Below are 24,080 nucleotides of genomic sequence, written 5' to 3'. Positions count from 1 at the left end.
AGTTGATCAGTAATTACCTTTATTAATAATTGTTAATTGTCCAACAGGTTTAACTCAATATTCTCTCAATTTGACTAATTGCTTTTAATCATGAAATGTGTACTGACCCAACTTAGGTATGATTTTGTTATTGTTGTTTTATTTCTTTCCTTTAACTACGAAAAAGTGAAAACACTGAATATTTTTTTTTCACTTTAGTACTGGAAATAAAATTTATGATTTCATTTTAGAATCATTATTAACACATTTTCTGGTTTTTTAGGCTTCAGAAAAAGAAGAAAAAAAACAACATAGAGAAAAAACACTTTTAATCCTTACCCAGTCATTTGTCTTCTCACGGACACCATCAAATGAACTTCCTAAGTACTCCTCCTTTTTAGATTTGGTTTGGTTTCAGTTTCATGTTTAAAGAACTATGTCAGCTCTTAAGTGAAATTTTGTAAGAAATGTCTCTTCTGTGTGATACATTTTCACTTGAATAGTAGCATCCAAGCAATTGTTCCATTAGTTTGATTCTCATAAAAATAAGTCAAATGTGTTGCTGTTATTTTGAAACAATAAATAATAACCACAGTTGTTGTGGTCCCAAATAGAGATAACTTCATATGTGTTAGGTATAAAATTAAAGTTACTATGTACTAACTGTTGAGAAATACTGTAAGTAATAATTAATTCTGTATATGTTTTGGTGATGAATAAATTAAACACTAGAGCATTAGGAATAACTTGTATGTAGATGAACGAATTAACAAAATATTGTAGAAGTAAGCTTAGTTACCTTAGCATTCATTTAAGAGCTGCTGTGTAAACTTGGAAAAACATGGTGATATGGTGTACTAAAGAGAAATTGATGGACACATTTCTGTTAAAATGTTTGTTGAGTGATTGTAACCCTTCAAGTATCTGTTTTATTTGTGATAGATCCTCTAATGTGAATAAAAATTATGAAATGTATTCTTTTCAAAGTTTTCCTTGAATTCAGAATTGTAATATGCTCATTTGCTCAACTAACAAGGCTTAATTAAAGCTGGATGTTGTTATTTTAAAGTAATAGGAATATTTACAACTTGAATACGTATTTTAAGTAATGTATAAAACAAGTTAAGTGTGATAAACATTACACTACAAACAACTAAATGTGATAAAAAATAATCTGTAAAGCAAGTTTAGTTTCATAAACATTACAATATAAACAACTGAATGTGATAAAGGTAATGTATTGTTTGTTTTGTTTTTGAATTTCACGCAAAACTACTCGAGGGCTATCTCAGCTAGCTGTCCCTAATTTAGCAGTCTAAGACTAGAGGGAAGGCAGCTAGTTATCACCACCCACTGCCAACTCTTGGGCTACTCTTTTACCAACGAATAGTGGGATTGACCATCACATTATAACGCCCCCACGGCTGAAAGGCAAGCAAGTTTTGTGCAACCCAGATTCGAACCCGCGACCCTCGGATTACGAGTCGAACGCCTTAACCCACTTGGCCATACCAAGCCCCAAAAGTAACGTATAAAACAAATTTAATTTCATAAACGTTGCACTACAGAGAAGTGAATGTGATAAAAATAATGTATAAAAAAGTTTAGTTTTATAAACATTATAGTACAAACAACTGTCTCGGTTAATGTAATGTACAAAAAATGTAGTTTCATTCAGAGAAACCTGAACACCACTTTCTATAAGATATAAAACCAGATAATACATCTAGTCTACAGTTACTACTGCTATTGTTCAATCCCTGTACGCAAGATTACGACAGTTATACCACTCAAGAATAGGCTATTCATTTTACTCCTCATTTAGGATAAGATTTAATAAAATTATGTAACCTAGTAACTGAAAACCGTAATAACTGTTAGTCATTGGTAGCTGTCCTACACAACAGGTTTGAAGTGATACACCAGAAGAATGTTACCAAAGCATCTTTTGGCAATAGAGTAAGGAGAAAAAGAAATTTTAACCAAAGATATGGAAAACGTTAATTTATCCAGTTATCTTATCTGGATGCTCCAGGTGAAATGACGGATTTATTGATCAAATCATGGATGTAATAATGCATCAGAATATGTGAATTGTGCTGAAGCAAGCAGAAGTGCATCAGTAACAGAAACGTTTTCAGTTCACAATGACACTTAAACACTGATAATTAAAGGCACCATATAGAAGCTAGATAAACACTGTTTTATGTAGTATAGAAACATCAAATTATTCTGTTGGTATCCAGAACCTAGATAATCATTGTAATATGGATACATTAGTTTCCTCTGGTGGCATCCAGAAGCTAAATAATCACGTAGTATTGAAACATCAATTTTTGATGGTAATTCATAAGCTAGATAATTATTGTATCATGTAGTATGCAAATATCAACTTCGTCTGGTGGCATCTAGAAACTATAAAATCATGAAGTGGTTGAAAACACAGAGAGAAGAGAAGAAGTGAAAGGATTAGATAAGATCCTGTTTTACAGAACAAATTAAATGAACCACAGCACATAATCTGTTAACAGTTGTAACTTTAAAGGGTATTGATGAAAGCTGTAGACAAGAATTCCTGGTTATAGAGTTGTTTACTCAGGATATAGGAAGTGAACAACACAACAGGATGTGTTACAATTGTAATGAAAGTTGGAACATTGCTTCCAGAAATGAAATAAAAAGGTGAACATATAGATTCAGCAACAGAAAAGCTGAAAGTTATCTTCATATTAGGAAGCTCTTCTACACTGTGTAATATGTAGATAATTAACACTGAGGAAAAGTGTATGTTGGGAACTGATTTAATGTGGTGACATCGATATAAAGCTAAACTAGCCTTAAATACCTTCAGACTCTGAAACACAAATCATCACTACACTAAGCCTTCAGCTGGTGGACTTGTAAAAAGAACAATATTTGGTGTTCAAGGCTGAGAAGACAATAGAACTAGAGTAACAAAGCAGAATCCAGAGGAATAGTTGACCTGATCCAAGGATCATCTTAGGGAGAACATCGACAGAAAAACAATCAATTGTTTAATGACAACATAACCAAAAGTAAGTCACCCTGTGGGAGAGCTCGAGTTCCTGTCGATACGTCTTTTAAAGTTTCAGTTGTACTGTTGATCGATTACTGAGTGTGTTTTATTATTATGGAGCCAATTTTTGGGTTGTGTCATACATACGAGAGGTTATCTAACAAATAAGAAGCTGTTAAGTTTTGTCTGTGAGTTAAGCATTTCGCTTGGTTATGATTATATGTAAAGTGTAGAAGTTTCAGTTGAAGAAATAAAATGCTTTTGTTATCGTTGTATTTTTTTTACCAAATAATCATAAAGAACCCGTACAACAAAAGAAACCAACATAACAATGTGTATTTTAAACAACAGTCAACACGATACATCTTTTATTTTACAGTTGCACATTGATGAAAATGGAAGAATTTAAGTCACATCACGACATGTCAGTTATTACCTCTTTGTTTAGATTGCTTTGGTTCGTTGCTTCTCACACATCACGCTGCTGGTGCTTTGTTAACCATGAGTCTGTCCAACCCTATTTATCTATAATAAAAATCCAAACGCTAAACATAATTGAGGTAATTATTTTAATCACAGTTCATGGGAATTACGTGTATTTTACCTATTCTTGTGATGTAGTGATAACCCACTAGATGTCTCTGAAAAGTAGAATCGCTGGATTGTGAGCTAGTGGCCTTAATACGGCGTAACTAATAGAACAAGTAGATTGTTTAATAATTGTTTCAGTTTGTTTGTTTGTTTTTTGAATTTCGCACAAAGCTACTCGAGGGCTATCTGTGCTAGCCGTCCCTAATTTAGCAGTGTAAGACTAGAGGGAAGGCAGCTAGTCATCACCACCCACCGCCAACTCTTGGGCTACTCTTTTACAAACTAATAGTGGGATTTATCTTCACATTTTAACGCCCCCACGGCTGAAAGGACAAGCATGTTTTGGTGCCACTGGGATTCAAACCCGCGACCCTCAGATTACGAGTTGAACGCCTTAACCCACATGCCTGGCCAATTGTTTCAGTCCGTTCACCAGAATAAATCCTCCGTTTAATAAATTGAACGGAAACAAAAATGCGTCACTAATAAAAGCTGGATGATTCGATTACTGGTACACCAGAGCTATATTTTATACAGTATAGTTTATGAACACTTGCTATTTATTTGACTGTTTTGTTTTTTAACTCGTGCCTCATGAGGCGTCGATAAAGGTAAGATTAATCTAAGTTTCCCTCTGTATATTATAAGGTGTGTGACGTACGACCACGAAAGAATGTAAAACTTTGTAGAGTTCCCAGGAAAACACAATACCGTTTGGTCAAGAAGTTTCCTGAGGTCGGAAACGTAGTGAACGTGACTGCATGTTATCTAATTTTGGAGAGAGAGTAATTGACTAACATTTTTGCATCACGTGGGTTTCAAAGTTTAGAAACTGCGCATAAACAATTGTTATTGTTTTTCTGCTTCACAGTTTTAAGTAGCAATGGACAATTTAGCAATATGGAATGAGGGGTTGAAATAAAAATTAGTAATGAATTTATATGAATGTCACGACAGATGGCGCTTTAGAATGGTGTTCGTCCACGATTCGATATGAGTAAGTAAAGCTGAAAGCATCATTTGAAGAAATCTTAAGGTGTTGAATAAAATCAATGCCACAAAATAATTTCTTTTTTTTAATAGCATTTCATAATATATTGAAGGAACTATCTTAAAGTTTATACACAGGTGTTTTGTGACATTATATCTGTAGAAAACTGATATTCATTTGTGTTGTTTTGTTTTGAATTTCGCGCAAAGCTACTCGAGGGCTATCTGCGCTAGTCGTCCCTAATTTAGCAGTGTAAGACTGGAGGGAAGGAAGCTAGTCACCACCACCTACCGCCAACTCTTGGACTACTCTTTTACCAACGAATAGTAGGATTGACCGTCACATTATAACACCCCCACGGCTGAAAGAGCGAGCATGTTTGGTGCAACCGGGATTTGAACCAGCGATCCTCAGATTACGAGTTGAACGTCTTAACACGCTTGGCCATGTCGGGCCATGATATTCATTTGTAACAAATCTGTCTTGGCTGGCCCTGTGTGGTCTTCAAGTAAAATAAATATGAAATGATCTCGACTGCACCCTTTGTGTGCCACTGCCGACGAGACCTTTCGCGTAATACCAGAAATACACATTCTTCTTCACAAAATTATCAACTTTTTCATTTAAAATCCAAAATTTACAAGTTAATAGAAAATTGAAAAGAAACACGTTTTACGTAATTTTAGTTACGAATGCTACGTAGCCAATTGTTGTTAAAATCACTGTTTCGCCGAAAGCATTGACATTTACCTAATGTGTTTTGTGTTTGATTACAATATTCAAGTATAAACTTTCCGCAACACAGCTGTGGTTTGGTATTATCTTGGGAGCACAGATGTAAATATCTGGACGTCTTCTCAAAAAAAGACACCAGATGTGAGACTTGTTCTCAACACCTCTGTTGATAAAGCAACGATCAAACTCAAACGAATTAATCACAAAACTACAGAAACATTTGTTTCTTTATGTTGAGCACAGAGCTATACAATGGGCTACCTTTTCTGTGCCCACCAACGTGTGTCAAAACCCGATTTATAGGGTTATAAGTCTTCAGGATTATCACTGAGCCACTGGCGGAGGTGCTGCACAAACAAGATACCAACGTTATGAAAAGTTTTCTAGGATTAAATTTCAAACTATTCATATAATCTTTATACACAGTATATAATCTATTAATTTTACTTTACCTTTCGTTCGTCCTCAAGATTCTATTTGGGGTTTGTTTGTTTGTTTTGAATTTTGCACAAAAGCTATCTGCACTAGCCGTATTAATTTAGCAATGTAAGACTAGAGGGAAGGGAGCTAGTCATCACCACCCCCGCCAACTCTTGGGTTACTGTTTAACCAACGAGTTGGATTGACTGTAACATTATAACGCTCTCGCAGCTGAAAGGGCGAGCATCTTTGGTATTATGGTATTCGAATCCCCGCCGCTCCAAACATGTTCGCCCTTTCAGCCGTGAGAGCGTTATAATGTGACGGTCAATTCCACTATTTGTTGGTAAAAGAGTAGCCCAATAGTTTGCGGTGGGTGATGATGACTAGCTGCCTTCCTTCTAGTCTTACATTGCTAAATTAATACGGCTAGTGCAGATAGCTTTCGTGTAGCTTTGCGCGAAATTCAAAACAAACCAAAACTTCTACGATCGTTTGATAAAGTATACTTTTGTTGTGTTAATAAAATCCTTTATTATTGCTGACAGCATATGGCTACATCTTGTGTGGCACACTGAAAGTTTGTTTTATTACGCATACACAAATAATTGTATTAAGAATATAAAAGTTGCTATGTAAGACACCAGGGTAATAATCTTACCTTAACCTTCAAAGATCATTGATGTTGCTTCTGATTTTGTTAAGTTTTATTGGTTACTGAAGCTAAATATTTGTATTTTTACACTCACTTTAACCTATAAATACACAGTATATTGTCCGCAGAAACGTTCTGGTCCACTTAATTTTTTTTTTTTTTTTTAAACAGGTGAACTAGCCCTCCCCCTCGATGAGCAGCACTTCATCTTTGTAATTAGATCAAACTGAACGCTTAAAGGACAGACAATAAATAAACATTTGTTTGCCTTTTAAACAACAGATGGCGTAAAACCACTCGTTAAGAAAATGGTATTGCGTTTTGTTAGTCGTTGAAACTGGCTGTAAAAAAGATATGCTGTTCAGATGCGCCTTCCTATTAGTTCCGAATGTACTTAATAAACAAAAGAATAGTAATTTTAATTACTTTTCTCATTATATTTCTGCTCCCACATGTTAAACAAGTGTAATGTTAAAATATTTTTATACATTTGTTTGATTAATATAAAAACAAAAAGTTTTAAAATTGAATGTCTGATGACTTATAACGCTACAATTGAGGTTTCGATAGCCATGGCGGGCAGAGCACAGATAGCCCATTGGTGATGACGACAAACTCACTTGAAATAAAATTGTTTCTCAAGACAGCTGGTATGGGTACTAAAACTTTATTTTAATAAACGTGCTCAATTACAAACAAACAAAGTTATAAAACGGTTTTCTTTGAAAGTTTAAACCATTCTCACAAGAGGTAGATTTGTTCTTAGCTTTATTTATGTCCACTAATTAGGCTCGGCTTAAAAAGATACATTTTGAGCTTACCACAGTTTAATTTTCAACTATAATGTTATCAAGTTTGATATCTCATCATAATAAACAACCCTTCGGTGGCTCAGTGGTAACTTTGAGGGCTTATAACACTAAAAATCAGGTTTCGATACCAGCGTTAGACGGAGAACAGATAGTCATTGTGTAGTTTTATCCTTCAGAACAGAGAAAAACATTATATGGAATAAAATTTTGGAAACGGCTTAATTAAGTAACGTAAATAAATCTTTTTTGCAAAAGTGCGACGTTTTGACAAAATTATGCCATCCTCAGGCACCAGGGGATGTGACGTAATGTTATCGAAATGTTGTACATTTACAATAACGTTTTTTGTTACCCAGTCTCCACGCTTTTACTTTCGTGGTTTCCTTACAATCAAATTACATACAATATTAAAAACAAAACAAAACTTGTTTACCACTAAACAGATATATGTTTACATCACGATTTTTTTTTATATTTAATATTTCAAGCACTAAGCTTATTTTTCAGTGTTGAATTATTATTTAGAAATAAATTATATCAGAAATCAGAGAAATGTTAATATTTATATATCTTAATTCAACTTTTTGAAACTGTTGAATGTACGATAGCTTGTTTGCTTTGTAAGTTCAGATAAAACTTTAGAATCCAGTTTAAAAGTTGAGAATCTCTTCATTCAATTCTTATAGGATATTTAAAGGAACATCCAAATAATAAAAATAATGATGGGCGTGTACTAATGGGCCCATCTAGCCCTCTAGTGGTTAAAACTTTATACAATGAACTGTTTCCGCACGTGTCTGTACGAACCTGTCAGGCCATCAAAGCAGAACGAGACAGACGACAACGTAATAGAGATACAATCACTAGATTTTGTGTACGTTAGGCCAACCAACAACAGATTCAAAATTGTTACATTTGAAATAGAAAGTAAAACAGGTTAAAATACAGGAGTTCTCACTGCAGGAGATATTTTGTAAGAGCATCGGAGAATCGTTTAAGGACTTGTTGTTACATATATATTTTTTTGGAAATGAAAGGTATGGCGATATATTTTTAGCTTGCAAAGCTATTAAGCAAATATTATAATTATTAATGAAAATTAATTTTTATAAGTCAGTATTTTCAAGAAACTTGTGTGTCATGTAAAACACGTGAAAATTAAAGTTAAGGCTTTTCAATAATGTTTAAAAAATTTGTTGTATGTATGTAGTAACAATAACAATAGTATAAGGCTTAAAAATAATGATTGTGCTAACAGCAACATCAAAACGTTTGATAATTTTATTGTATTAACTTTTCAAAAGTAATAATATTAACATGTTAAAAATTTCTGTAGTACGCACTTTTCATCAATAATAATATATATATATTTAAATATTCGGTTGTACGGATTTTTCAACAATAATAACGTTAATACGTTTAAAAATTATATAGTATTTACTTTTCAACAATAATATTATTAACACGTGTAAAATATTCTATCGTACGAATTTCTCAACGTTAGAATATTTTGGTTACATGGAACTCAGTATGTTTATTATATGAAATCTGGATACAGGCATATCGTAAATTGATTCATTTTGGCTACCTGACACTCGGAAGATTTAGTAGACAGTCACTCGAGGTAGATACATCGTAAAATGATTGTTATTTGATATGATGAGAGACAAGTTTCACTGTTAAATCTACCGTGTTGTTTAGGGATAAATTTCCAAAATCTTCAAGAAACTGTTCCTAAGATTTGCTTTGTTGACCTTGCGTAGATAAAACGCAAGGTTCGGTGGGGACCACTTTATAAAAGAAATGCGAACCATCAGCGGTGGGGAAAGAATAAATCATGGAGAAGACAAGCACTGTATTACTGAGCGACAAACTGCCCGGAAGTTTCTGGGTTCGTCCAGACACGTTTTTTTCCAGGTTTTACGCGCAAAAAACAAATTGAAAATTCGGAATTGTTTGACCATTTTATCTTGTATATAAATTTATCTTATCTGTTAACTACAGTTAAATAGTGTTTGCATGGCCTTTAACTTAGACATCTTAAGCCTAACTACTCGCTTAAAAAATATTGCAGAACATTTGTTCACCCTGTTGCTAAGAGAATGGGCTTTATTTTGAAGGTTTCTTTTGTGAAGAAATTTCTACCCACATAATCGTTCTTGGTCTGTGTAAAGAAGAATGTTTTGTTTTAAATGACGTTATAACAATGCAGCTCGAAATGAAAGCCGTATCAAAATGATAAATAAGATAAACCACACTTCTATCTTGCTGTAAAACTCGTATCAAAATACAGTATTAATAACTGTATTTTCCAAAAGTAATAACACAAAATCTGGCAAAATTCTGTCATTGGAGTCTAACTACGTTGTTGTAGGTTTTATTTAGTTTTCATGGGTTACAATACTGTTATTTGTCTGCGCCCAAATAGTCACGTTCGTTTCAAGTACCAGGGATTAGCCTGTGAGGTCACGCGAAACGAAGATTGACCGGACAATATAGCTTAAGCTAATTTAAACCCATGGTTTGGACAATTTCACAACCTCAAGTAAGGTACTTGAACTTTAAAACGAAAGACATAATTATGTACTTTGTTCACTACATTATTATAGATGCCCTTAGTTGTCAACATATTTCGATGTCTATTTTACGAAACATTAATTGGTTATTCCTACAAGGGTTTCTAATTTAAGTTACACTGTTTTCTTTTGCTTAACTTCTTTTTATCCTCATGAAAAGGTATAAAACAAAGTGACAACTAAACACGCAGGCCTAGCCTGTCATACGAAATGTTACAGATCGGGAGTCGAGCTCCTCAGTTACCTATCCATGCCGAACCACTGCTTGATGTGGGCGTGTTCGTGAGAGACGGTAACACTTGTCTGCTTCTTAGCTACGTTATGTCCACTTCAGTTCCGCTTGTAAATATCAATCCATCAGATATAGTTAGGAGGTTCTCGGGTCTCTATCAGTCGAAATATTCTCTTAAATGTAGAACTGTTTACTATATAAAATAAAGACATTTTTAATATAACGTACAAAAATGGTTAGGAGAGCAGAGAATTAAACATGTGAACCTCTAATTGAAAATATTGCAAATTTATTTTCGAAATGCATGTATTTTAAACAACATTCGTGTCAGTTGTTTCTAGAAATTAAACTTAGAATGTACTTATCTTGTAACACCAGAGCAGAGTAATACATTGAGTAGATATATTAATACATCTGGCCCGACATGGCCAGGCGGGTTAAGGAGTGCGACTCGTAATCTGAGGGTCGCGGATTCGCATTCCCGTCGCGCCAAACATGCTCGCCCTTTCAGCCGTGGAGGCGTTAAAATGTCACGGTCAATCCCACTATTCGTTGGTAAAAGAGTAGCCCAAGAGTTGGCGGTGGGTGATGGTGACTAGCTGCCTTCCCTCTAGTCTTACACTGCTAAATTAGGGACGGCTAGCGCAGATAGCCCTCGAGTAGCTTTGCGCGAAATTAAAAAACATTAATACATCTTGACAGAATGTAGTACCCTGAGTGGATATATTAACACATAGAATGTAGCTCCCAGAATATATATTAACACTATTTCATAGAGTGTAGTATCCGAAACGGATATATTAATACTAATATGTACAGGTTTAGACTATTCTCAGAGCCATTCTTGTCAACGACAAGCTCATCATGCTGGATGACTTTAATACCAGAGTCAGTAAGGATCATACCCAGTGAAAAGAAGTGATGGGGAAACACGGGGTTGGTGAAACGAATGATAACGCCGACTTCTCCTGAGCAAGTGTACCGAGCACGATCTCTTGATAACCAACACCATGTTTTAGGGCGAGTTAATAATTATAAGACATCTTGGATGCATCCAAGATCGAAACAATGGCATCTCATGGATTATGTCATTACTAACCGACAGGATGTCAGAGACGTTCTCATGACCAAAACTAATCTCCGTGTAGTGTTGGACAGACTACAAATCTGGCGGGACTGTGTTCAATCTGCATGTCATGCCCTAAACAGATAAGACTAAGTGAACTTCAATGAAGTGGGTGCAAGCTATGAGAAGCTGTCTTCCTATGGACGATTGACCAGAGGTCCAGCCGAGTAGCAGAACCATTCGAAGAAATATTAACGGTGACGGTCAAAATGGACTATTCACCAGGATAGGTTTAACAATATTGATGACGATATTAGTAGACTGCTGAAGGAAAATAACAAAACCTTCCAAGCTTTATCTCTAAGAGGAATAAGTTTAAGTACTAACAGGCTATGGCTCAGCGAGAATTTTGCATAAGATAAGATCGATGGCGTAAGAAGGTATCAGACAGAGTTCGGCTTTGTGCAGATACGAATAATTCGTCAATGATATCAATACTGTCTATGGTCCTCTAAAATCAGAAATTGACCCACTGCTTTTGCAGACGGAACCAGAATAATCAAGGACAAAGATGGTATAAATGCAGGATTGAAAGAGCACTTCAACCAGTTCCTCAATCGACCATCCATCGTTGATTAAACAGTACTGTATTTTATAACTCAGAGGCCAATCTGTGAAGACTTACCCTCAAGCAAGTACGAAATTAGAAAAGCCATCAAACAGACGAGCTGCGGGAGAGAGCCTTGCAAGGATGGTATCCATGCGCAGTTGCACAGTGTCATCTGAGGCCTTCCTTGATGTTCTGACTAATATCTGGGAATAAAAGTAATTGCCCACCGGAGAAATCCTCACTCGCACTATCTTTAACAGACTCATCTCAAGTATCTCAGAAAAAAATCTACCATAAGCTGAATGCACATTTCATGTCATAGCCCTATAGATATGATCTTCAAAGTGCGACAGGTGCGTAGAATACAATATGGATATCTATGTCGTCTTTATCAACCTTACGAAGGTCTTTGATATAGCCAACATAAAAGTCATATGGACCATTCTCAGAAAACTTGGGTGCCATTACGATCATGTAGCTACAATAACATAACTGGAGACGTCCTTTCTGGTGGAGAACATTCAGAAGTGTCTTACACCTCAAATGGAGTAAAACAGAGTTGTGTATTTATACCTGTTCTGTCAAATATGTTCTTCACTCGAGTTCTGCTCCACGCTGTGAAGGTCTTTGTTTGATCTCTGCACCTACGAAGACTCGTTCTTGAAGCGTTATTTGCAGATGACTGTGGCACACAAGAATAGTCATTTACAGACCGTTGTTGACAAGATTTCGGGGCTGTCCGAGCTGTTTTGACATGACAATCAGCCTGGGAAAGACGAGGGTTCTTCTTCAGCTTGCCCCACACAGGAATCCACTACAACCAGCCTTCATAATTAAAGGAACTCACGAATACGCCCTCTCTCCTAAAAAGAAAAGAAAAAAGAAAACGTTTACAGACTCTCTGATGTGCAACCTCAAGTGATGGGAGATAAAGTCTCACCAGTTGGAAGACTCAGTCAAGGATAAACCCACCTGCCATTTCCTTACCAGGAAAGTCGTCGCAAAATTGGAGGCTCGCTGCTGCAAGAGAGAAACGCCACAATGTAACATTATTTATTATCTCGATTTCGGACTTCCCACGCCCTATCTGTAACCTGTACGCACCCACCGTTGGACTGCAAAGTCACATGCTGAGTCATTAAGATGTGCACCATTAACGTCATCGTCGGATTTGATGGACAACCAAAGAAGAAAGACATCATAGAGTGTAGAACTCGGAGCAAATATATTAACACTACTTCATATAATAATGTATTACCTGGAGAAAATATATTAACACTACTTCATATAATAATATATTACCTGGAGAGAATATATTAACACTACTTCATATAATAATGTATTACCTGGAGAGAATATATTAACACTACTTCATATAATAATATATTACCTGGAGAGAATATATTAACACTACTTCATATAATAATATATTACCTGGAGAGAATATATTAACACTACTTCATATAATAATGTATTACCTGGAGAGAATATATACACTACTTCATACATAATGTATTACCTGGAGAATATAGTAACAATATTAACACTACTTCATATAATAATGTATTACCTGGGGAGAATATATTAACACTACTTCATATAATAATGTATTACCTGGAGAGAATATATTAACACTACTTCATATAATAATATATTACCTGGAGAGAATATATTAACACTACTTCATATAATAATATATTACCTGGAGAGAATATATTAACACTACTTCATATAATAATGTATTACCTGGGAGAATATATTAACACTACTTCATATAATAATGTATTACCTGGGGAGAATATATTAACACTACTTCATATAATAATGTATTACCTGGAGAGAATATATTAACACTACTTCATATAATAATGTATTACCTGCTGGCGATAAATTTCAACAATAAACTGTTTTTTTTTTTATTATAACAAAGCCACATCAGGCTATCTGCTATATTAACCGATGGGGATGGAACTCCTAGTTTCAGCACTGCAAATCCGTAGACCTACCGCTGTATCACCAGGGAACAACTACAAGCTCAGAACATGCAATCCACTTGTTTTATAATAATATATTATATTGAGTCAAACGTGTAAACAAATATTCATTAGACTCTTGGTTGTCACAGTTGTCTCGAAAGCTCTACTTGTCCTACAGGTTCAGCTACTTTAAAATACAATTGACAAGCCGAATTATTATTCTTTATTTTGTTGTTACGAGAAAAAAAACACCGCTATATGATTTTGAAGCTAAATTCAAGTACGCTGGCTAGATCTATCTGACTATTAACTAATTTGAACTATTTTAGACGCGGCCTAGGCCTAAAAATTTCGACACACTTCGAGATACTACGATGCAATGATACTCGAGAAAAACTTGTATAGTTATAATAACATGACACAATAATAAAACGCAACAATTAAACTTCACGACGTACAGAGTTACGTAAACAAACTTGAGATAATTATCGCTTCTAAAAACAACTAAATTTAACACTAACGCTATATTTAAATCATCCAGATCACAAGACTCGCATTAACTTAAACCGGTCATGTTTATCTAACAAGGTTCTGGTGGTTCTTGCTGTGTTTGTGTAACGACAATTAGAAGGTAACCCTGGTGAGAATTTATGTAAACACCGTGTTCAACTAGGCTCAGTAACACACAAAAAGTAATCCTTTTGACAAATAATATTAAATCTTCATTATGCGAACTTCTGCCTGAAGGTTTACTGTGACATAACAGTGAAAGTAACATATTAGTTCAGTATATTAACAGAAATTTGGGTGTAAACACATTAGTAGAATATATTACCAGAACTTCTGTTGTAACTTGTATTATCCTAATGTTTGGGGCCCGGCATGGCCAGGTGAGTTAAGGCGTTCGACTCATAATCTTGGGGTCGCGGGTTCGAATCCCCGTCGCACCAAACATTCTCGTCCCATTCAGCCGTGGGGACGTTATAATGTTACGGTCAATCCCACTATTCGTTGGTAAAAGAGTAGCCCAAGAGTTGGCGGTGGGTGGTGATGACTAGTTGCCTTCCCTCTAGTCTTACACTACTAAATTAGGGACGGCTAGCACAGATAGCCCTCAAGTAGCTTTGCGCAAAATTCAAAAACAAACAAACAATCCTAACGATTGTTATGAACATATTTTAACAATATATTAGGAGAATATTTGGTGAAGAATTATCGTGGATAAATTTATATATATCTTGAAACGCCAGTCGATTTTAAGGTTTTTAGTGCAATAGTTCGTAAGCTTGACTGGTAACTTCATCAGTCTGGTGTAAGTCGGTCATTACCCAACTTGACACGCTTACTTTCTCCTCACGTGCCTGTGTTTCAAAGGTCACTTAACGAGATAAGATCGAGTATTGGAAAGTTATTAGCATACCAAAGCCCTCGCGCGATTTAGCAAGACCCGGAAATAAGAATTTCATAACATGATATTAACCGGTTAATTTAAATAGAGAAATATGTGTGATTTTTTAAAGAAATATATTATTTTTATTGCTGTTTCTACTAAGCCTATGTGAGGGCTAAATCAGTATTACAATTAAGATCAACGCACTAAAGTTAGTAAATATTCTGCACTTAGCAACAACAACAAGAGTTTCTAAACGATAAATATCATAGAAGTTCAGTAGTGATTTGAATGTAGTGTTTAGTTCTGTCCATTTATAGCGGTTTTATTTTAACGTGTTATATATTCTGTAGCAAAGAATAGCACTTGTGGGTACAATAAATATCATCTCATGGGTTAGTGGTATATAAAATCCGAGGTTTTGTCATGCGCAGTTGGCAGAATAGAGGTGTCACTTTATGTAGCTTTTTCAAAGTAAAAAAGAAAGAAAACCATTTCTGGTGTGGACACGTGGTGTGGAATATAGAAGTTAGTACTTATTACTGTTTGAAAAGTTAACTGTGACCTAATAGTGACAAGTTTGCCATGACTTATCAGTGAAAGGTTTAGCGTGACTTAACAATGTGAAATCTACCGTGACTTCACGGTGTAAGTTTCCCGTGACTTGACGCGTGCGATGTTTCAGTAGTCTGCAACTTCATGTTATTCCTCTCAGTGACATAGCGGTATGTCTGTGGACTTGTAACGCTAGAAATTAGGTTTTGATACCTGTGGTGGGCAGAGAACAGATAGTCCGTTGTGCAGCTTTAAGTTAATGAACATTACCAAGATAAATACTAGAAATACTAATATGCTGCTGCTCTTATACTTTTTAAAACGGAAAAATAATAGTATTTAACCTGCAATACATGGATAAAAATATCCCTAACTAGCTAGAATACCTATATATATATAACTTGATGAAATACACATATATAATTAGAGGGAATACACATATATATATATATATCTAACTTGATGAAATACACATAAATAATTAGCTGGAGTTACATATAAAAATAACTAGCCGGAGTACCCATATATAAATAATTAGCTGGAGTTCTTATATATAAATAACTAGCTGGAGTTCCAATGTATATATAAATAACTAGAGGGAATGCACATATAAATAGCTGGATGGAAGACACATATAAATAACTAGCTGGAGTTCCGATATGTATAAATAACTCTTTGGAGTATATATATATATATATACATACATAAAACTAGTTAGGGTACCCGTTCCCTAGAAGGAAGTTATATAAATTCATGATTAATGAAAGGTTATTTTGGGACATAAAAGTTGCTTCCCTTGTATGAAACTGTAAAAACACAAAAGCGTCAGTAAAAATTGCAAACCATAAAATACAACACTGCAGATTTTCATATATGGAACCAATAAACCCTCTTGTGAAATGTCTTGAACATCCATCAACATGGGGCGAGGTAGTGATAAAAATCACAAAACGTAAAACACCGAACTTGAAAAATCGTGTGTGCTTTCTCACAGACTTAATGAACCTATACCAATGTAAGTAAAGATCCATCCACACCCTGCGAATTAGTTACACAGACAGACAACAAACAGTAGTATTGTGTCTATATAGATAAAAAAAAACAGCGTACAAACTATGAAATTTGATATTTTTCAATTATGTAACAAAGTTTTTAATATGGTCGTGCGAAAGGTGTTTCTGTTAAAACACATAATTCCGGTGTTTCTGACTGTTAACAACACAATGTTTCGATATATATATCTGTTAAAGTTACAACATTCCGATGCCTGTAGCTGTTACAAACACGACATTCTGATATTTATAACTATTAACGATATAACATTCTGACACTTGTAGCTGTTAACAAGACAACATTCCGATATTTATAACTATTAACGATATAACATTCTGACACTTGTAGCTGTTAACAAGACAACATTCCGATATTTATAGCTATTAACAATATAACATTCTGATACTTGTAGCTGTTAACAAGACAACATTCTGATATTTATAACTATTAACAATATAACATTCTGACACTTGTAGCTGTTAACAAGACAACATTCCGATATTTATAACTATTAACAATATAACATTCTGACACTTGTAGCTGTTAACAGCACAACATTCCGATATTTATAGCTATTAACAATATAACATTCTGACACTTGTAGCTGTAAACAAGACAACATTCCGATATTTATAGCTGTTAACAAGACAACATTCTGATATTTATAACTATTAACAATATAACATTCTGACACTTGTAGCTGTTAACAAGACAACATTCCGATATTTATAGCTATTAACAATATAACATTCTGACACTTGTAGCTGTTAACAACAACATTCTGATATTTATAGCTATTAACAATATAACATTCTGATACTTGTAGCTGTTAACAAGACAACATTCTGATATTTATAGCTATTAACAATATAACATTCTGACACTTGTAGCTGTAAACAAGACAACATTCCGATATTTATAGCTGTTAACAAGACAACATTCTGATATTTATAACTATTAACAATATAACATTCTGACACTTGTAGCTGTTAACAAGACAACATTCCGATATTTATAGCTATTAACAATATAACATTCTGACACTTGTAGCTGTTAACAACGCAACATTCTGATATTTATAGCTATTAACAATATAACATTTTGACATTTGTAGCCGTTAACAGCACGACATCCCGATATTTATAGCTATTAACAATATAACATTCTGACACTTGTAGCTGTAAACAAGACAACATTCCGATATTTATAGCTGTTAACAAGACAACATTCTGATATTTATAGCTATTAACAATATAACATTCTGATACCTGCAGCTGTTAACAACACGACATTAGTAAATTTGTTTGGTTGACATACAATACTCTTGTTGTAGTTGCTAACGATAAAACATTCTATATCTGCAGCTGTTAATGACAGAACATTCTAATAGTTATAACTATTCAAAACATCATTCTGGATTTTGTAGCTGCTAACAGTAAAACATTTGTATATCTGTATTTGTTAACAACACAATATTCTGATATTTAAAGTTATTAACAACTAAGTAGCAGAATGTGGTAAACAGTTAAACAGGTACAATTATCAGAATGTTTTCTTAACAGTTACAAGTATCAAAACGCTGTATTTTAAACAGCTAAAGATATTACAATGATGTATTTTAACAGCTATAAATATCAGAATGTCGTGTTGTTAACAGCTACTACTATCGGAATGTTGTAAATTAACAGCTATAAATATCAATGTCGTGTTGTTAACAGCTATCGGAATGTTGTAAATTAACAGCTATAAATATCAATGTCGTGTTGTTAACAGCTACAGCTATCAGAATGTTGTAAATTAACAGTTATAAATATCAGAATGTCGTTGTTAACAGCTACAGCTATCAGAATGTTGTAAATTAACAGCTATAAATATCAGAATGTCGTGTTGTTTACAGCTATCGGAATGTTGTAAATTAACAGCTATAAATATCAATGTCGTGTTGTTAACAGCTATCAGAATGTTGTAAATTAACAGTTATAAATATCAGAATGTCGTTGTTAACACAGCCATCAGAATGTTGTAAATTAACAGCTATAAATATCAGAATGTCGTGTTGTTAACAGCTACAGCTATCGGAATGTTGTAAATTAACAGCTATAAATATCAATGTCGTGTTGTTAACAGCTACAGCTATCAGAATGTTGTAAATTAACAACTATAAATATCAGAATGTCGTGTTGTTAACAGCTACAGCTATCAGAATGTTGTAAATTAACAGCTATAAATATCAGAATGTCGTGTTGTTAACAGCTACAGCTATCAGAATGTTGTAAATTAACAGCTATAAATATCAGAATGTCGTGTTGATAACAGCTACAGCTATCAGAATGTTGTAAATTAACAGCTATAAATATCAGAATGTCGTGTTGTTAACAGCTACAGTATCAGAATGTTGTAAATTAACAGCTATAAATATCAGAAAGTCGTGTTGTTAAGAGCTACAGGCATCAGAATGTTGTAAATTTAACAACTACAACTGGCTGATATTTATGGCTGTTAGCAAAACAACACTCCGATACTTGTAGTGTTTAGCTGTTTACAACACAAAATTCTGATATTGGTAACTGATGAAGATTTTATTAACACAGTATCAGTTCTAGAAAGACGTTAATGTTTATTATAGAAATGAAACCGTGTTATATTGGTTGTGGTTTTTAAATTACTACAGCGGCCCCAAGTTATATACTGCTGTTATTCTTCTCATATGTATTGATATCGTGTTTTCACAACTTCACGTTTTTTATACTTTCACGTACAAGTTCTTCGAATTGAGTGTTGTCTTGTCCCGTTGGCACTGTGGTTGTTTGACCCGCTCCGAGTATAATAAGTCTAGCTTGTCGCCAGGTTTTCTGAATGGGAGTTATATGTTCTTTACTTTCTCTTGTCGGCTCTTAGATATTATTCGGTCTTCTTATCTTTATAGTGTTTCACCTGCTCTAATCTGATTCTTTGTCCGTATTTTATTTATTCATCTCTTTTGTTCTATTTTTCTTGTGATGTTGCCTCATCTTCTATTGTTACGCACAAGAAACAATAAAAAACTAATTGTTGAGAAGAGCTCCTCTGTTAGAAACTATAAACAATACCTGGTATTGTTAACTGGAATGGGAGGTACTCTGTATCTCTTATGAAGTGAATTGCAAAGATACTTTACATGAATTTTATACAAAGCTACACAAAGAATATCTGAGCTATGAATTCATGACAAGTGTTCAAAATAAGTAAAAAACACACATCTATGACAAAACTTTATATTAATTTGCAACGTCACGGGTAAAAGCCCTTCGTGTGGCAGTTTCAACTGTGTTGTAAAGAAAAAGTGACAGACAAAATCGTCGAGGGATTATAATATAAGGATTCTAAATTACAATCTGGGCTAGTTGCCTCTATTTGCGAAATTATAGAACACAGGGAAGGCAGTTAGTCAATATCATCCACTGCCAACTTTTAGGTTATTCTTAATGGTTGGATTTAACCCTCACTTATAACGTACAATCCGAAAGTACGGAGTGCGATTTGACTTTATTACGGTATTTTGAGGTTAATCACAAAGCTTCAGAAAGAAGTCAGGTAGACAAACTACTGGGCTCTTTTCGAATAAAGAAATCACGACTGTAGACTAGGAGATGTAACCAAGTGCTAACGAGATGTCTAGAAACTACGGAAGGGAGATTTTAAATATCTCACAGCGTCAGTCTAGACAAAGTTTGTAAAACGGATCCAAGAAAACATCGGACACAAACTACAGACAGATGAACAAGTCAAGGAAAGCACAAACTCAGAATAAAGAATGAAATAGATAAATCGAGAAAGTTTTGCACTCAAAACCAAGGTGAAAAATTTATAAATCAATAAAAGGACTTACCCAAAATAAGAACAAAAACAAACCCAATCAAGAAAAGAACTTACCCAAAATAAGAACAAAAATAAACCTAATCAAGAAGAAAGCGAATTCAGAACAACAGTAAAAATATAGAAAATATCGAACTCGGAATCAAAACAGAAAAGATAAGAACGGGCTCAAAATAAGGACAAAACAAATCAAGAATAGATCAGGTTCAAAATAAAGACAAAACTAAACAAATCAAGAATAGATCAGGTTCAAAATAAGGACAAAACAAATCAAGAATAGATCAGGTAAAGACAAAACAAATCAAGAATAGATCAGGTTCAAAATAAAGACAAAACTAAACAAATCAAGAATAGATCAGGTTCAAAATAAGGACAAAACAAATCAAGAATAGATCAGGTTCAAAATAAAGACAAAACTAAACAAATCAAGAATAGATCAGGTTCAAAATAAAGACAAAACTAAACAAATCAAGAATAGATCAGGTTCAAAATAAGGACAAAACAAATCAAGAATAGATCAGGTTCAAAATAAGGACAAAACTAAACAAATCAAGAATAGATCAGGCTCAAAATAAGGACAAAACAAATCAAGAAGAGATCAGGTTCAAAATAAGAACAAAACTAAACAAATCAAGAATAGATCAGGTTCAAAATAAGGACAAAACTAAACAAATCAAGAATAGATCAGGTTCAAAATAAGGACAAAACTAAACAAATCAAGAATAGATCAGGTTCAAAATAAGGACAAAACAAATCAAGAATAGATCAGGTTCAAAATAAAGACAAAACTAAACAAATCAAGAATAGATCAGGTTCAAAATAAGGACAAAACAAATCAAGAATAGATCAGGTTCAAAATAAGGACAAAACTAAACAAATCAAGAATAGATCAGGTTCAAAATAAGGACAAAACAAATCAAGAAGAGATCAGGTTCAAAATAAAGACAAAACTAAACAAATCAAGAATAGATCAGGTTCAAAATAAGGACAAAACAAATCAAGAATAGATCAGGTTCAAAATAAAGACAAAACTAAACAAATCAAGAATAGATCAGGCTCAAAATAAGGACAAAACAAATCAAGAATAGATCAGGTTCAAAATAAGGACAAAACAAATCAAGAATAGATCAGGCTCAAAATAAGGACAAAACAAATCAAGAATAGATCAAGCTCAAAATAAGGACAAAACAAATCAAGAATAGATCAGGTTCAAAATAAAGACAAAACTAAACAAATCAAGAATAGATCAGGCTCAAAATAAGGACAAAACAAATCAAGAATAGATCAGGCTCAAAATAAGGACAAAACAAATCAAGAATAGATCAGGTTCAAAATAAAGACAAAACTAAACAAATCAAGAATAGATCAGGCTCAAAATAAGGACAAAACAAATCAAGAATAGATCAGGTTCAAAATAAAGACAAAACTAAACAAATCAAGAATAGATCAGGCTCAAAATAAGGACAAAACAAATCAAGAATAGATCAGGTTCAAAATAAGGACAAAACTAAACAAATCAAGAATAGATCAGGCTCAAAATAAGGACAAAACAAATCAAGAAGAGATCAGGTTCAAAATAAGAACAAAACTAAACAAATCAAGAATAAGTCAGGCTCAAAATAAGGACAGAAATAAACAAATCAACAAAAGAACGGGCTTAAAGTAAGAGCAGAAATAAACACGCCTAGTAATAAAGTCTGGTTAATGTGGACAATAACAACCTGAAACAATAGTGTAACTACAAAACAATGTGCCTAGTAATAAAGCTTGGTTAATGTGGACAATAACAACCTGAAACAATAGTGTAACTACAAGAACAATGTGCCTAGTAATAAAGCTTGGTTATTGTGGACAATGACAACCTGAAGCAATAGTGTAACTACAAGAACAATGTGCCTAGTAATAAAGCTTGGTTATTGTGGACAATGACAACCTGAAGCAATAGTGTAACTACAAAAACAGCGTGCCTAGTAATAAAGCTTGGTTACTGTGAACAGTAACAACCTGAAGCTAGTAATAGTGTAACTACTGAAGTAATAAAACTACAAGAACAATGTGCCTAGTAATAAAGCTTGGTTATTTGGAACAATGACAACCTGAAACAATAGTGTAATTACAAGAACAATGTGCCTAGTAATAAAGCTTGTTTATTGTGGACAATGACAACCTGAAGCAATAGTGTAACTACAAGAACAACGTGACTAGTAATAAAGCTTGGTTATTTGGAACAATGACAACCTGAAACAATAGTGTAATTACAAGAACAATGTGCCTAGTAATAAAGCTTGTTTATTGTGGACAATGACAACCTGAAGTAATAGTGTAACTACAAGAACAACGTGACTAGTAATAAAGCTTGGTTATTGTGGACAATGACAACCTGAAGCAATAGTGTAACTACAAGAACAACGTGACTAGTAATAAAGCTTGTTTATTGTGGACAATGACAATCTGAAACAATAGTGTAACTACAAGAACAACGTGACTAGTAATAAAGCTTGGTTATTTAGAACAATGACAACCTGAAGCAATAGTGTAACTACAAGAACAACGTGACTAGTAATAAAGCTTGGTTATTGTGGACAATGACAACCTGAAGCAATAGTGTAACTACAAGAACAACGTGACTAGTAATAAAGCTTGTTTATTGTGGACAATGACAATCTGAAACAATAGTGTAACTACAAGAACAACGTGACTAGTAATAAAGCTTGGTTATTTAGAACAATGACAACCTGAAGCAATAGTGTAACTACAAGAACAACGTGACTAGTAATAAAGCTTGGTTATTGTGGACAATGACAACCTGAAGCAATAGTGTAACTACAAGAACAACGTGACTAGTAATAAAGCTTGTTTATTGTGGACAATGACAATCTGAAACAATAGTGTAACTACAAGAACAACGTGACTAGTAATAAAGCTTGGTTATTTAGAACAATGACAACCTGAAGCAATAGTGTAACTACAAGAACAACGTGACTAGTAATAAAGCTTGGTTATTTGGAACAATGACAATCTGAAACAATAGTGTAACTACAAGAACAATGTGCCTAGTAATAAAGCTTGTTTATTGTGGACAATGACAATCTGAAACAATAGTGTAACTACAAGAACAACGTGACTAGTAATAAAGCTTGGTTATTTAGAACAATGACAACCTGAAGCAATAGTGTAACTACAAGAACAACGTGACTAGTAATAAAGCTTGGTTATTTGGAACAATGACAATCTGAAACAATAGTGTAACTACAAGAACAATGTGCCTAGTAATAAAGCTTGTTTATTGTGGACAATGACAATCTGAAACAATAGTGTAACTACAAGAACAACGTGACTAGTAATAAAGCTTGGTTATTTAGAACAATGACAATTTGAAACAATAGTGTAATTACAAGAACAATGTGCCTAGTAATAAAGCTTGTTTATTGTGGACAATGACAACCTGAAGTAATAGCGTAACTATAAGAACAACGTGTTTAGTAATAAAGCTTGGTTATTGTGGACAATAATAACCTGAAACAATAGTGTAAGTACAAGAACAACG

At 33.9% G+C, this 24,080-nt stretch overlaps 1 protein-coding gene and 1 pseudogene across 2 annotated transcripts in view; both read left to right on the top strand.

Moving 5' to 3' along the window:
- The window catches only part of LOC143248734 (twitchin-like), a 301,767-nt pseudogene extending 300,813 nt beyond the window's left edge, over window positions 1-954 (top strand). The window contains exon 132 of the transcript XR_013027162.1: window positions 263-954. The product of XR_013027162.1 is annotated as a twitchin-like (transcript). The remainder of the gene's footprint in view (window positions 1-262) is intronic.
- Window positions 955-8,021: 7,067 nt separating this feature from the next.
- The window catches only part of LOC143248733 (uncharacterized), a 41,977-nt gene continuing 25,918 nt past the window's right edge, over window positions 8,022-24,080 (top strand). The window contains exon 1 of the mRNA XM_076497408.1: window positions 8,022-8,257. Within this exon, the coding sequence (XP_076353523.1) occupies window positions 8,251-8,257 (7 nt within the window). The 5' untranslated portion in view covers window positions 8,022-8,250. The remainder of the gene's footprint in view (window positions 8,258-24,080) is intronic.

The sequence above is a fragment of the Tachypleus tridentatus genome, chromosome 4 (assembly GCF_004210375.1).
Source record: "Tachypleus tridentatus isolate NWPU-2018 chromosome 4, ASM421037v1, whole genome shotgun sequence".
NCBI lineage: Eukaryota > Metazoa > Arthropoda > Merostomata > Xiphosura > Limulidae > Tachypleus > Tachypleus tridentatus.
The sequence above is the reverse complement of the archived record's forward strand: the minus strand, read 5'-3'. Positions and strand labels throughout refer to the sequence as shown.